Genomic DNA, 17,407 nt, shown 5'->3' with positions numbered 1-17,407 from the left:
TGAGTATATAAACGCTGTGCTACGATATGGCGATTGGAAGGCTACTGTAAACTTATGCGACAACCGTCTCCCGATACTGATTCGTTTTTCAAGGCAGTTACCAACGTGGCACCTTAAGTCATAATTATATTTGACGGTGCGGCGTTCATTGGCGTGGCGTTGTATGAAAAGAAAACTTACAAATGCACCCGTCCACTTACTAATACTAACGCGCGATACCTTTGTATCGGTATACGACAACAATAATAAAAAAATCAATTACCCACAACGACGAGAATAATGTTGGAAACAAAGATGACATTGAAACGCAGTTAATTAAGCCCCACAGAAAAAGGCACGTGTAATGGAAATAGGAAAAAGATGTCTAAAAATTACAATAACCACAATAATAATATGTAATATTATATAGCTACCTACTATATTTAATCTTAAATTAAGAGGACGTAATGGGCTGCATGTGTTATAACTAAAGACCGGATTTATATGTTTTTACATATCGTTACTGAGTCTATGCAGTCTTATGAGAGTAAAAAATGTAGATGATTTGTTCAATTCTGAATGCATAGAAAAAAGTTTTTTTTGCATATTTGAGAATATTTTATGGGTTAGAGAATATTTAACTCATTTAGCATATTTTGGAATATTTCGTAAATTGTGAGAAAAAATTTGTATTTATTTTTAATTTTAATATTACGGTACCCAGAAAAAATTTTTTTGAACATTTACAATTTTTTATTTTATCATTTCCAACTCTTACTAAAGTGCAATAATATTCCATTAGAATACGAAACTTTAAATACCTAATAATTAACTTACTATTAATATAAAATTGAAAAAAAAAAATTTTTAATGCATATTAAAGTAAATATAATGATGTTTATTGATTATTTTTGCATATTTTTGCTTTTTTTTTGTATATTTTGCATATTTTAGCATATTTTTTAAATTTTTAAGAGAATATAATGTATCATATTTAAGGTATTTTAAGAGAATATAAATCCGGTCTTTAGTTATAACCATTTTGTGTTGTTAGTTGTAATAGTAAGTACAGGAAATTTACCTAGATTTTATCAAATTTAAAGCTAAAATTATTATCCGTTTCTCTCGTCGGTTTTTTTATATTTTAATTTTAAAAGAGTTACCTAAAATATTAATTCACTAATTGATGAGAGAAGACAGATCATATAACCTTAAATTAGATACCTAATAGTTAAATTTACATTTTACTTTAATATTAAAACTAACTATAACACAAAATGAATTCTGCTGTGCGCAAATTGTGTGTGTTGTTGCACGTTTGTAAGACGGAAAAAACACAAGCGGGCATCTTTTTAAAAGTTATGAGTATGTAAAATGTTATAATTTAAAAATACTCATATTATCTTGCTTTGAAATAAAAATATTATAAAAAAAAGCCAACGTAAGAACACGGATAATGTTCTTTACTTTCAATTTTATAATAGGTAATAATTCACACCAATACTGCTAACAACACAAGGTTGGTGTTGCTAAACGCGAATTTGCTATGTTACGTGTGGGCTAAAGAAAGAAATAATTAGTGCGCTGATATCCTATCGCAAATACCGTATATTACTATAGTTGGTATACTATTATGGTAGTATAGTATAATATAACGTCTATACTATAAAAAAAGTTCAAGCATAAATTCGGTACAATAGTGTTGCTTAAGTTTTTGAAAAGGGAGTGAACTGACAAATTATATGAGTATAAAAACAATTAATTAAGTGACTAAATTCTAACCTGCTACTAATGGCTGCCATTTTGCTTTCTATGCGTTCGATGGGGAACTGTGGTATATGATACGACGACGTACCACCGCCAGATGCTAGATCAGCCGCTGGTGGTGCACCAGTTGCTGGAGTCATATTACCAGGTAAACCAGCGGACGAAGATTGTGGTGGCGGAGATGAAGCCATTATTTCATCGTCGTCACTGTCTGTAGACAGATAAAGAAAAAATTTAAGTAAATCCTATACCTATACATAAATTAAACTGCTACACTAGTAACATACCTATAATTCTAACTATGTAAATTAGCAGACATATAAACGTATTATATATTATATTTAAAAGTGCTTACTCTCAAAGAAAAAAAATATTCAAATATGATAAAAAAATATGACATCAAACGTTTAGTGGCGAATGTGTACAGTACACATCGATTCATATATAAGTGATAACTGCAGGTGTTTATTTACGATAACGTAGGTTACCTACTCTATGATTGTGTAAAGGGGTATCTATCAGTTGAACCTGTTGAAGGCTTGCGCGCGGTACTGGGTCACCTTGTACCATCATCACGTGTACGTACACACGTTCTACAATAAGTACATTATACTTGAAAACACAATAATAATATGTAGATTGTAGGTACATGTGTATTGTGTATATTAAAGATAAATAAATGTACCTAATATAAAATATACGAAAATAAATAATCATACATACAAATATACAAGCATAATTTGTTTAGAACATACTTAATGATTAATTAAACGCTATCAAGACGTTTTAAAGTGGTTAAACAAATATAAATTTTGATTAATTTTTATATTTCACCATCGTCCGAGTAATCTGCAAGGTCCTTCCACCTGCGTGGATATTCTTGATCAGAATCCGAATCTGAACACGCCATGGTGGTTGTTGGAGATTTGCAATATTTTAAACGTCTTAATGGTGTATTAGGTCTCAGTATACTGCGGTGTTCGACGAAATATTGGATGAAGATAGTGATTTAATAATTGGCGTAGCGGCCTGCCCAGTATTGTCTAATCCACCATTATTCATTTGGGGATAACTTTATTTTTATAATAAGTACTAAAAAATATTTTATAAAAGAGTAAACCGATTTATTTATTTTATATATTATATAAATATATATATATATACTTGAAAGTTCGAAAAAACGTGGTTACGATAGTACTAATATTACAATTTAACGAACACCACAAACGAGAACAGACTATACAGTAATTGTTATTTATTCATGTCACCGACCGCCATTTTAATAGTTGGCAAAAAAACAATATTTTGTCATGGTTTTTAAAAATAGAACTACCAAAGGCTCATCCTAGTATTTTTTCGTAACCTACCCGCTACCGTCACACATAAGACACTTCTGTTGAGTACCTACACTATAACGTCAAATTTATTACATTTACATATTACTTTTGGTACCTGCGTGGGCGCATGAACAACTATACATGCGTCGACACGGTATTTTAATAATTGAGATTGTGATTAATCGTTAGGCGTTACACTATAATATTATATAATACTCGACAAAAATAATATAATATTAACAATGCGGTTTTATTTTGTTTAATTGTGTAAAATTGAATTAGGTAAATACGATGGATTTATTGTTTATTAAAAATAATTTTTTCATACCGGCAGAATTAGCAGTGGTCACAGATACTGGAGGAGGACTACCAGTAGGTGTAGGTCTTGTTGTTAATTCGTCGTCTTCTTCGTCGTACTCGGAGTCTGCTCTTAATTGATTTAACATGCTGTTGGTAGTTACTGTAGATAGAAGTGCAGCATCATCTTCTATATTCGTCTTCTTGGTTGCAGTTAGCATGGACATTTTAATCAAAACAACGCACGACCACAACACAAGTGATTTCTAAACAATTTGAAAATGAATAATTTAAATCAGATTGAAAATATATAGTAATTCAATATTAAAAACAATACCGTAATTTATATTATTTTATATTTATATTACTTCTACTACAATGCAATATTATAAAATGTTTAAGTCGCAAACAGTTAAAATATTCAAGTGTATGTAATGTACACCCATACAACTTGAACTAATCTATACTTTATACTGAACAGCTAACAATATGCCACACACATTATATGCATTTATCAACTAAGATATTAATAATTGTTCTTAAGATAACGATAACAATAATTATAAAATATAAATTATGCGTGGAGATGACACCTTAATTGGGCCATAGAAAAAATGTCACAAATGACACGCATTATAATTAGTATAATAAATTATTGACATAGTATAAATAATTTAAAACATATTACTAAAAACTAGATGTTAATGATGCTATCAAATTAATCAATAATCATAATTTATATTTTAGTGGTTTTTTTTTATCATCACGAATCAGGCATTTATAAAATTTTATTTTATTTTACTCTTAGGGAAAATATATTTAAATTTAGAAAATATGTGGAATAGGTAGTGTCTTTAAAGTCAAAAATTATATCGTAATCAACTTGGTCGGTGGTCACAATAAAATAATCACTGTTTATATCAAATATATTAAAAAAAATCAAAATATTATTGATTGAATAATATGTATACCAGCACTAATATTTTAAATTAAACTTAATTTATCATGAGATTGTGGCGGTATATTACTGTATTACATGCGCACGTAACCCTGAACTCTAAAAACACATACCACAATCATTATGCAACCCTACACTAACAATAGATCGCTATTTAATACTAACACATCATGCTACTGTCACATGAAGTTAAGTGGTGGACAAATGTAACAAAGAATTGGAATAATAGTTCAAACAACATCGATAAATAAAACAACACGAATAAATAAAATTGTAAAATTGTTCAATGTCTTATTAGATTTACTAGATTGCATTTCTTACGAATTTTATTATTTATTCTTTAATTTTGCGACTCTATAATTAAACTTGATTCCCTTGCTTATTTTTATGCACTAAATGTTGTTCTTATTTCTAAACATAGCAACAAATTGAAAAGTTTATTATTTAAATAGTATTTTATTCAGGCATGTTATCATCTATTAATTTAAGCCCAAAACACAACATTAACAAAATATTGTCCAGTAAATTGAGGATACCTATATTAAAAGTGTATTACGTGGTAGGTACCATACATTACAATATGTCAGCACTTAGCAATTAACATTTCAATGTAATATTATAAAATATACGCATTTTAAAATTTTAAATAAATACGAATAATATAAAATAAAGTAGGTGCAGTAAAAAATTATGCTAGACAAACAAACCAGATCACTATTCTAAGTCAAATTGTAAATTTTAATTTATTACTTAACAGGTATCTAATAAGCTGAGTCACTGATTTGATTATACGAATACCTACGATTGATAGCTTTTAACACAAAATGTATATCGCTTCAGAAATAAGTAACTAATAGTAAAAACCAAATAAATAGGTTACCTATAAATAGGTACCTATCCATTGGAGTATTATAAAACAGTATATTATAAATTATAATATATTATATTATGTAAAATTGTAAAATCACTAATATTAAAAACGTATTATAGATAGTTTGCTAACAACTAAACGTCATTTTACATAGTAATTAGGTTATCAAATTAACTCAAATTAAGTGCATATTATATACTACTATTATTTTAATTCACAAAATTGAATTGAATTATGTCAATACATTTATATAGAGTAAAAAAATGCAGATATTATTATAACATACATAAAATTATATACAAATACATAGATGAACTATGCAAAAAAATGGGAACCTAGAAAATATCTAAATGGTATACCTATTAATTATTATACTTACCAACATTTACCTACTATATTATATTACATATATATACTTATAAAAATGTTGTGGGAGTCAAATAAAATAATATAATGCCACATACTTCATGAATAAACATTTTACGGTTAATGAAAACGAAATGGGCCGTTATTTGTTTTGGTCAAATAGTGGAGAGTAAAACACCCAAACGATTTTTAAATTCGAGTTCAATATATTCAATAGATAATATTGCATTTGATAAATTAATAATTACCAACATAATGTTCAAAGTCTACTTTTCAACACGTAATTATTTTATTTTTTTTGTAAAATAAGGTGCGTGTATTTACTTCCTGAATTTTTGTCGGTATTTGAAAACTTGAATGACAATAATATATACCTACAGTTGTTTTAATTACAAGTATTTACTCTTTAACTTGCGCAAGTCAGCAGATAAAAATAAAAAATTAATTTAATATAATAGTATGAACAACTAGATAGCTACCTATTTTATAATATACCTGAGAAATTTAATGGAATATTTCAATAATTGTTTGATCTATACTCTATAGGTATATTTTTCGTCTTCTCCGTTCATAATGTACATACAAAACACAATAGGTATGTAGATTATACACTTAATTAGTAATTCGTATAAATACCGAATTCGATCATCGAGATTCGCGAAGTCTATTGTATTGTGTACTTGTATTTGTCATCCGGATTTTTACTCTTGCGTACATTCGTCAAATGTGAAATGAAAATACAATTTTGTATAATGATTATCTGATGTATTGAATAATAATATTATTGTTATTTATCAATTATAAATTTTAATAGAACCTATCTCAATTTCGATCAAGTTTAAATTGGTCTAGTCTCAGTCACAATATTGCTATAAACAGCTGCAGTAGCGTCTAAAATATAGAGTAGGACACTAGGACGTGGTGTCATACGCTCAACTTGTTTGTCGTTCATAGAAATGAATTAATTAATTATAAAAAGAAAATAAACGACTTTTGCACATAATTTAAAAAAGAGAAAGATGTAGGTAGTCAATGCATTTTACGTTATTGACAGTAACAGCACACAGCAGTTGTGTTGTAAACCATAATATTATTATTATCGTCTCTCACGACAAAATCATTTTTATTGAGATAAAACTCGGAAAGACCTCGTGGCTTATACGAAAATCATACGAGACCGAATCTTAATTACCTACTCAGATAATTCCGTAGGTAATATTGCGATGGGTACCCACATTTAGCTTAGCAGAAAGGTTATGTAACACTACATATTCACCCACCAACCAATAATCAGTTTAGTTTATTATAGTAAAAGTCGGGAATTTAAAATAGGTAAATATAAAAATAAGTATATGGTATATGTTGTTAGTGTGTGCGTGTGTGTCGGTCCCACCGTTATCTTCAATGTCCACTGAAAAATTGTATACAATTATTACAATATTGAGTTATATTAGATATTGAGATATTTATTATTTAATGTTTTAATAGGATAGGTTATAGTATAACAGGAAACACGCGCTCGAATATTAAACGCAGAATAGTTATGTACGGTTCTGAAATAAATTGAATCATTTTATTGTCTACACGATCAGAATATTAAGTGTTCGTTCCATGTAGTAATATAGTGCGATTTGTACGTTTTAATTTCTGTTCAAAAGTAAAATAATGTCGGTTCTTGATGAATAAGTATCAAATTAATATTCAGAATGATAAAACATAAAGGTAGGTACCTTTAGATATTTAGATTATAATAAATATTTTGTATAACTACATAGAAGACAAACAATAAACACTTATAAGTAAAGACGTGTTTTTGCATGCAATTATTTACTTATATTTTATTTTATCTCCAAATTTTTACTAAGACATACCTACAATTTATTTAAAAATATTAAAGAATTGTAATAACTGTTGGATATTGTAGTAAAGCAAGACTAATATTATGTTAAAATATCAAAGCTAAAGATTCTATACTAAAAGACATCACATACCTACTTAGGTAACATACATTTTAAAATTTCTAATTTCAATTGGTAGTTTTAAATATATTATAATCTATCTATTTTATTTATTTTAACTACAGTTTTAAGATTCCATAGTAGTAATATTAAGAGTAACTAATCAGGGCCAGCTTAAGATGTAGACGACGTAGGCAAGAGCCTATGGGGGACATTAAGAACGCTTTTTAAAAAGGCAACATTTTTTGACATCATTATGAAAACAATTTTAAATCATAATATGTATAATATAAAAAAAATAAAATGTATAGTATTTTAATATTTATTTTTAACATTGTACTATAGTACTACACATTATAAAAAAACAAGTTGGTTAAACTAATAATAATATATAGATTACCATTTATTCTATTCAGGTCAAAAACGTAAAAAGTAAAATTTTAAAATTAGGTAGGTATTAGAGAATAAAACTGAACAAGAATACCATCTAATTCTTTTAATTCTATATTAAACACCAAAAAGGTAAATTATAGTAAATTGCACTTCTATTTCATACATAATAAAATAATAAGAAAAAATTTAATTATCTACAATTGTTCTTTTTTTTAATAACAACAAAATAATCAACCTTGATTAAGGTACTTAAATTTTTATTCGTGACAATGTATACCCATTTTGCATAATAATATGTTTATAATATTTTAGTTTAAGATTTTAAATACAAATTATACCTACTTCAAACAATTTTTTAACAAAATTATCTTAGGATAACATTATTATACATAAAGAGGTGTTAACCCTCACCAAGTTATCCAGGTTAAAACATATTATGTTTATACTAGATATTTTTTGATTGAGCCTTTATTTAAAAAAAAAAAACAATTTTATAATTAGAAAACTGCTGCTATTACAACAATGTATTTAAACAATAATTAATTTTATCAATATTTAATTATCTAGATATCACAATTCCAGCCACTGAAGTTGTTGAATGTACTGTAAAGAAATGCTATAATGACCAGAACAAAAGAAAAATTAAAACATCTAATAAATGGAGAAAATCAAGAATACACAATTATGAAAATCGAAATTCTATTGAAATGGATAAAGTAAATACAAAAGTTAATTTTTAATTTTTAAGATATATGCATTTTGCATATTAAGTAAACTAAGTATTGAATTTAGTACCTAATTCAAAATTTGAATGAGTAGTTTCTTAGTTGTTAAGATTTTTGTATTTAGGATAATAGTCCTTAAAAATAGTTTTACATAAATATAAAATAGACATAAAATTGGATCTAGTATTTATTATACTAGGGCCATTTTTACAAATTATTAATATCTAGAGATTAATGAATATAATTTTCAAATCACCATAGCCCCCATAACTTATAAACCCATTACGATAGATCTTTTATCCTTAGAACACAAAGTTAAATAACTCAAAAATTACTCGTACAAATTTTGATTTTAATACGTCAACTATTTCAGAAAAAAGTTCTAGTGTATAATTTATAGTTGATTAGTTGAATATAGAAAGTTCAATTTTTTTTTTCAAATTATAACACCCCTTCATTTGAAAAATAGAAGTTTGTATCTCCACAGTACATTCCTTAAGTAGTACAAAAAATTAAAAGAATTTGAAAAAATGGTCTTCAAGTAAATTTAAATTTCAAAAAATCAGATTTTGAGTAACTGCATTATTGAAGAAAATAGGGGGTTAGCATGCTTGGTGAATCATTCTGTAAACACCTAATTGATCTTATTATATAATTATAAAATGCAATTTATTTGATAATATTTTTTTATTATTAACTAAATGTTAAATATCTTTATTGCAACCATGTGTAGCCCATTCTTAAATAATATACACAACAATATTATTATATATTATATTATCTATTAGCAAATTACATTATTTAAACCAATGATAATATTATCAATAGATAATTGATAATTATTAAAACACCATTTGATTAACAGTAAAATATCAAACATGACAATTAATAAATGTATAAATAAATGAATACATCTTGGTATCATATATTATAAATATAACATAACCCAATAAGAAAAATAATAATGAATAAACATATTATAAACAGTGTTGAATCTTGCCATCCAACACAAACAAAAATAAATATGTCAATACTTTGGTTGAATATAAAATTAATTTACCTAAACTTTACAGAAATAATTAAGTTTTATTTATGATAATAAGTATCGAATAGTTATCAAGAAACCAAGATTGAAACATACAAATTACTAAATACATTAATACATTCCTATTAGTTTAATAGTCAGCTTATTGTTTCAAAAAGGAAGAAAACATATTAAAATGAGAAATTTATAAATATTTCATAAATATTTTACTTTAATATTCTAATATTATGTGGTATTATAATTTATATTAGTGTTTAAAAATGAAATTATATTGTATTTTGTACCATGCTGAATATATTTGAACAGAAATTTCTTTTACCTAATACAAAATGTATTGAGCATTTGATATCATCAAAAGAGTTGTACATTTCGTTTAAAATATTTTATATATAACAAAAAATAAATATTAGTCATTGTATATATTTAGTTTTTACGTTTCTTTCTTTATTTATGTTTGATATTTTATAAAAAAAAAAAATACTTAGGGTTCTTGAAGCTTGTCAGATTTAACACTTAATACAACTAATTAGTAATTATATATTATTGTTTTGTAAATTATTATAAACATCAATTTGTTTTTTTTTATAGATAAAAAAATGTGATACGCAATTGCCGCTTCAGCAATATCATCAAAATAAACCATCATTATCGGTTAAAGGCTACAAATATAGACACAACGTTAATGATCAATTCTATATAAATAAAAATAATATTTGTGATAACCATTTACAATCAGAACAATCATCACCAAAATGTGATATGTCTGAAAATGAGGACCATATAAAAAATAATATATACAATTTGGAAAATACAAACATTGATAATAGTGAACATGAGGCTAAAACAATTACTGATGAAACACAAACAAATAAAACAGCTATATCTTTATTAAATGAATGGGCCATGCGTGGTGAAGAAAAAAAACCATTTACTGTATCGTATGTGCTTGTGGCTATAACTGGACATGCACATAAGCCAATATTTACATACATGTGTCAAACACACAATATGAAAGGTATTTTAATATTATAGATTTTATCTAATTTAAATAAATATATATTATTGTTTTATTGAGTTTATTTTTTGAGTTTTATTGAGTTTTTTTTTTAAGCTTTAGGAGAGGGGAAATCTAAAAAGGAAGCAAAACAAAATTCTGCTGCTCAGATGTGTGAAAAACTTTTTAATTTTAAAATTGACTTTGTGAATGACAGTGATAAATTCATATCGTCTACCACTGATAACTCTGAAATTAGTGAAAATGATACATTTTTAAGTAGTACTGAAGGATCACAAACTATAGATGAAACTAACTCAGATGTGGATGATGAAGGATTGTAAGATAAATTAACTACCTATTCAAAAAACTAATTTTTTTTTCATATTTTATAAATACATTTTTAGGCAACAATTTAAATATGAAGCAGTACAAATTGCACATTGTGATATGAATCCTATTGGAGCCTTACAAGAGTTGTGCACAACTTATAAATGGACACCTCCAGTCTACAGTTTTGAGATATTAAAGAAAGATCAAAGTGAATGTAAAGTATTATACAAAGTTACTTGTGAAGTTTTTCATTTACAAACAATGGGTACTTAATAATCATTTAAGTTAAATTAATATTATTTTGTCTGTGCATTTTTTAAATACATATATTTTTAGGATCTGACAGTATCAAGAAAGGAGCTAAACGTAAGGCCGCACGTCTGATGTACGAAAAGATTTTTGACGTTGGCATAGAACAATTAAATGAATTAAAATCTTCATATCCAATAACGCTGTTATCAACTGAGGTAACATGATTTAAATGTATTTACCTATTTGGTATCTAATTTAAATTGAAAACTTATGAAATTTATAATGAATGTAATTTTAAGGATTGTGAACAAAATAAATGCATTTCTATAATACATGATGAGGAAAATCAAAAACTCTCAAATAAATGGGTTTCAGCATATTGTTTTCGTTCATATTTTACAGAAACAACTGCATCTAGAACGGCAATAAATGATATAACAACAGTTTCTTTAGTTGAGGTACATACAACAAAACAAGAATATTAAAATTAATTTGAATGTGTGATGTGTATAGTAAATTATAAAATTGTTAGAATAAGGATAATCCAACGCAAGAGGATCAACAACTAGGGCGATCTACAACGGAACTGGAACACTATATTGAACATTATGATCCCAATGAAAGTGCTGTTAATAAATTAGAAACTTTATGCAAGGAACTAGGTTTCCAAGCAATTTATGTATGTCTGGGAGTTCAAAAAAAAAAAGGTATGTTTTAGGTATATTTAATTTAGAGTTTAAAAAAATAAAAATACATTTTGACAGATATTGAAAACAATACTGGCCAAGATGAAGAGTATGCTGTATTGGTACAAGTAACTTCTGTACCGATCACTGTTACGACTGGATATGGAGCCACTACTGATGTGGCGGCAGAAGAAGCTGCTAAATCTATACTACAGACGTTCAAAGCAATGTTGCTCTTCACTAAGCCTGCTACCGTAAATTTCAATAATAATAATGAGGAGGAGAAAATTATAAATATATTGTAAACTCAATCATTTAAATTAAGTAGTTATGTAATTGCACATTTATATTAGTTATATGAAAAGTATTTAAAATATTTATTTATTCAATTATGGTTAACAAATTTTTAGGTTTATCTTGGATCATTTATAAAAGTAACACCAATACGAAATAATTGTATACATTTTTTTTTTTACTTACACTTAAATCAACAAGTTTTTAGTTTTTGTTTGTTTATCATTGAAAAAAACATTAAGTAAGATCGGTTTTTTTTTTGTACCCGATCATTATATTACCTATATTTTACAAACTACCTGTGTAAGTACTTAGTATTATGATGTTTAATCTAAAATAATTGTTTTATGATCTCACCTGTTAGTTGATCAAATAAATTATATAGAGAAATAAATAATATCAAAATAACAGAGCAATAGGTACCTATAATATTTAAGTTGTAATAATTGTATGTTATTAATAATAAGAATTTTTTCCATTAAAACTGTCAGGCCTTTTTTTTATCAATTATATGTAATATTATATATTTATATGTACACGTTATACTATTTGGCATTTAGCTGTTATATTTTGTTTTAAAATTTACCTTAGAGACAACGGTTTTGGTCTGTGTATGGGTACCTACTTATTACTGTTCGGTAACGTGAACAAACGTTATGACCGAATCAATAATCATACAGATAGGCGACACCTTTTTCCGTCGTACGCTTTTATCGTCTGTTTAACACGTCGTACAAACACACGTCGCCACTAGAACAGGATTCCGTCCCCGTACACGGTGCTGGTGTCGTCGGGTATGTGTTGTCGACGCGTCTGTTCCGATGGTTCGACGGCGGTAATCAACGTGACATAATAATTATTAATATTATATTATATTATAATGTCTTATAATTAATGTGGTATAATAGTGTGAGATTGTTGTTGTTCAGTTATGGCTGTCGTATCTGTCGTTATTATATTGATATTCCGAGCGTTCACGGGACTGCTCCACGGAACTACAGACGAATCGCGACAGTGACGTCGGCAACAACAACTACTACTAAAGTACTACATTACTACTACTACTACTACTACTACAACAACAACTACTGCAGCGACGGCGGCTACAAAAAAATGTAAAATCACTCACACACACACACACTCGGCAATTTTGCGTTCAATACGATTCAATTCCTGGTCCGAGCTAATAATATTTTATCGTGTTCGACTGCGGTCGACGACGGCTGGCGGCAGTGTAGTTGTGTACTCGTGTGAGAAATTACATTCGCGTCGAGTGTTTTGTGAATTTGTGATACGTTAAGATGATAAAATCGTTACCTACTATCACGACGTGATGTCTAGACGACAAAACAAATTATGCCTATCATTGAATTTATTATTTTTTATCGTTATTACTTTAATAATATGCGATATGAATATAATATGATTATATTTTTGTCGAAAACGCAAAGCCAGTCAATATAATCAATACTCAAATACGTGGAATTATTACATTCTAAAAACGACTGTTGATAAAATATTATAGATAATATTATTAAAAAATATTGGGGGTACTGAAATTATGTGAGGTTTACGGAATTTCTGCTGTAGACAATTTAAATTATATTTAAAAGAAAGTAGATACCTACAAACTATGAATACCTACATCGTTGGGACATGGTACGTCTGACTGTCTGAGTATCTGACAGAATGTCTATCAAAATACTTAGGTACATTTTGTGCATTTAATAAAATATTATTTAATAATTTATAAAACATAGGATGTGAATCCTAAACAAAAGTCCCGAATTTAATAATTATTTTTGTTTGTAGGTGACTTTATTAAGTTGGGTCACCTAATCTTTACTTATCTTTTAGTATTAGGGATCTAACAATATTATATTATGCTATAGTCTTATATATTTAAGATTATCACATTAATTGGAAAGTACAAATGTAAATTAAAAATTTATTACACCTGATCTTTACTTATCTTTCTTTAATTTTAAAAATTAACTCCCCTGGGTAGGTAGGTATAGTAATAGTTTGGTTCAAGGTGGATTTATAAATCCACCTTGGTTTGGTTATTATGTAAAATGCTCAATCCGTGTAGATTGTAAATGTTGTGAAATTATTAGTGTTTTTAAATACAGCTGATTTGTTTGGGGACGCGAACAACCTGGAATGTTAAACTCTGGAATTTATCACCGGGAAAGTAGATATTTGGACCGTAGAAATCTGGACCAGATTCACTGTAGATACATGCAATTTTGACTGAATGTTTATATTGCATTTTCTATACACCATAACATTTTCAAAATATTATGTCTTATTTTGAGCTGTTTACGGACATTTTCAGTTTCCAATTTTAGATTCTGAGCGAAGCGATGGATGTATTGATTCTACAATGATGTGTGTTTTTTTTTTTATTTTTGTGTCTGTCATCACCTTTTAGGACAGTAAAAGTGCTTGGATTTTCTTCAATAGTAACTTTTCTGATAGGAAAGTGAATCTAGTTGGTACTTTGGGGGGTCAAAAGTAAAAATTTCCCAGTAGTTTTCACAAGCGACGTGAAAAACAAAAGAAAAATTAAGGAAAAACGGGAATTTTTACGCAAAATCTGTTTTCGAGAAAATCGATTTTGGTTTTTGGTGTAACTCTAAAACAAATGACCGTAGGGACATGAAATTTTGACTGAATGTTTATATTAGCATTTTCTATATACCATAAAATTTTGAAAATATTTTGACTCTTTTTGAGCTGTTTACGGCCATTGCCAGTTTTCAATTTTTTTAGTTTTTTTTTCTATAAATATCAATAAAATTTTATCTGTTGAGTAAAAAAGCTTGAAAATTTAATAGAAGGCTCCTAGTTTATTGTTTCAAAGGCAGATGAAAAAAATTAAAAATCCTTAGTCACAGTTTTTAATTATAAGCATTTAAAGTTCAAATTTTGACAAAATATGGAAAAATCACGAAAAATAGCAAATTATTTTGAGTTGAGAATTCATAAAAATTTTTCTTTTTAAATCTAAGATTTGAAAATGTAATATAAGATTACTCATAAGTTTGTCTACCTTTATCAAAAAAAAAATGTCTAGAAGAAACTTAAATTAAATTTTTATGAGCGTCTGAAATTTATATTTTTACAACATTTGATATTAACTCGATTTCTCATGTAACAATTTTCTTCTTTTATTGTAATTAAAAAACGAATGACTGTAGATACTTGAAAATTTCACTGAATGTTTATATTAGCATTTTCTATACACCATAAAATGTTGAAAATATTTTGACTCTTTTTGAGCTGTTTACGGACATTGTCAGTTTTCAATTTTTTTAGTTTTTTTTTCTATAAATATCAATAAATTTTTATTTGTTGGGTAAAAAAGCGTGAAAATTTAATATTAGACTCCTGATATATCGTTTTAATAGCAGTTGAAAAATATTAAAAATACATATGCACAATTTTTTTTTATAAGCATTTAAATTTCAAATTTTGACAACATTTATCAAATTTATAATTTATTAATTATTTTGTGGTTAAAAATTTATAAAATGTTTAACTTTTATGGCTAAGAATTGAAAATTTAAAACAAGGTTCCACGTTAATAGGTTATATATAAATTACTTTATTCACAATAATATCATCAAATATACTTGGTAATATCATAGGGTGACTGACCGTTTTCGCTCAGAATCGTTTTTCTTATACAATGATATTATATCATTGAATTCAAATTTGACACCATCCATTACAGTGACCCACTTGTAACCTACTGTACAGCAGAGCGACATCCACTTATCCACCTTTTTTTTAGTTTTTTATTCTATAAATATCAATACAATTTTATTTGTTGGTTAAAAACGCTTGAAAATTTAATAAATGGATCCTAGTATATAATTTCAAAGGCAAATGAAAAAAATTAAAATCCATGATTACAATTTTTTTTATAAGCATATAAAGTTCGAATTTTGACAAAATTTATCAAATTTAAAATGTAATAATTATTTTGTAATTAAAAATTTATAAAATATTCAACTTTTATAGCTATGATTGAAAATTTAAAACAAGGTTCCACGTAAATAGGTTATATATAAATTACTTTATTCACAATAATATCATCAAATATACTTGGTAATATCATAGGCTGACTGACCGTTTTCGCTCAGAATCGTTTATCTCATACAAAGATATTATATCATTGAATTAAAATTTAACACCATCCATTACAGTGAACCACTTGTAACCTACTGTACAGCAGAGTGACATCCACTTACCCACCTTTTTATTTATTTATTTATTCATGATTTAAAGTGATTGTGGTATTTATACATTTTTAACTGTATTACCTATAAATAATTATAATTATTTTGACTTTTTATGATTTAAAATTACTTATTATATTATATAATACGTTTTTACATTTTATTACTTTTTTTTTTTACTATTAATTTTTGCCGAAATGGTCACTTGCCGAAATGAACATCGTCGAATTGACATATTGTCAAAACGTCCGCGCCGAAACGTCCTAGATCCTTGGTCGGAATATTCAGTTATGCTAAATCCTAAATGTTGTTTTTTGTTATTATTGTAATCATTTTCTCCTCATCTAACGGTTTCTCAGTCTCAAACAGTCAAAATGGTCCTTCTGAATTGTGAAGTTTTATTTGAAGAGTTAAAAAAAGTAGGTAGGTACCTAGGTAATTGAACTTTTTATTGTAATTCCTGTATCGGCTGAATCTAATAGTGAAAACTTACCTCAGATAGTCAGATTAACTATGAAAAGTCCTAGACTAAATGATCTGACGTTACTTTCCATAGAAAGGAAAATAAATGGACAATTTATAGATAATACATCGGCCGTTATCGACGAGTTAGCTGTCATGAAGAAAAGAAGATTATAATTTTTACTTAGAAAAATGAAAATAGGTATATTATAAATATTAAATTGACAATAATATAATCTTTTAAACAACGAAAAGAGTGAAAACATACCTCAGATCAACTATGAAAAGTTCTAGATTAAATAATCTGACGTTACTTTCCATAGAAAAGGAAATAAGTGGACAATTTATGGATAATCCATTGTTATTGACAAGTTTGTTGTCACGAAGAAAAGAACATTTGAATTTTTTCTTTGAAAATATATTATAATCATCAAACTGACAAT

The 17,407-nt window shown here is 26.9% G+C and overlaps 2 protein-coding genes across 2 annotated transcripts in view; one reads left to right on the top strand and one right to left on the bottom strand.

Annotated features, from left to right (window-relative positions):
- LOC132934977 (AMP deaminase 2) overlaps positions 1-13,310 on the bottom strand; it is a 28,951-nt gene extending 15,641 nt beyond the window's left edge. The window contains 3 exon segments of the mRNA XM_061001413.1: positions 1,762-1,957; positions 3,412-3,646; positions 12,842-13,310. Of these exon segments, the coding sequence (XP_060857396.1) occupies positions 1,762-1,957; positions 3,412-3,607 (392 nt within the window). The 5' untranslated portion in view covers positions 3,608-3,646; positions 12,842-13,310.
- LOC132934978 (RISC-loading complex subunit tarbp2-like) lies at positions 6,834-12,798 on the top strand. The gene is made up of 9 exons (XM_061001414.1): positions 6,834-7,297; positions 8,494-8,642; positions 10,285-10,711; positions 10,808-11,030; positions 11,098-11,288; positions 11,360-11,490; positions 11,575-11,733; positions 11,808-11,982; positions 12,040-12,798. The coding sequence occupies exons 1-9, from the start codon at positions 7,282-7,284 to the stop codon at positions 12,264-12,266; spliced, it is 1,698 nt and encodes a 565-aa protein (XP_060857397.1). The 5' UTR covers positions 6,834-7,281; the 3' UTR covers positions 12,267-12,798.
- Positions 13,311-17,407: the final 4,097 nt, after the last annotated feature.

This window comes from Metopolophium dirhodum, chromosome 1, assembly GCF_019925205.1.
Source record: "Metopolophium dirhodum isolate CAU chromosome 1, ASM1992520v1, whole genome shotgun sequence".
NCBI classification, from domain to species: Eukaryota; Metazoa; Arthropoda; class Insecta; order Hemiptera; family Aphididae; genus Metopolophium; species Metopolophium dirhodum.
Note: the sequence above shows the minus strand (reverse complement) of the source record. Positions and strands in the feature narration are given on the sequence as shown.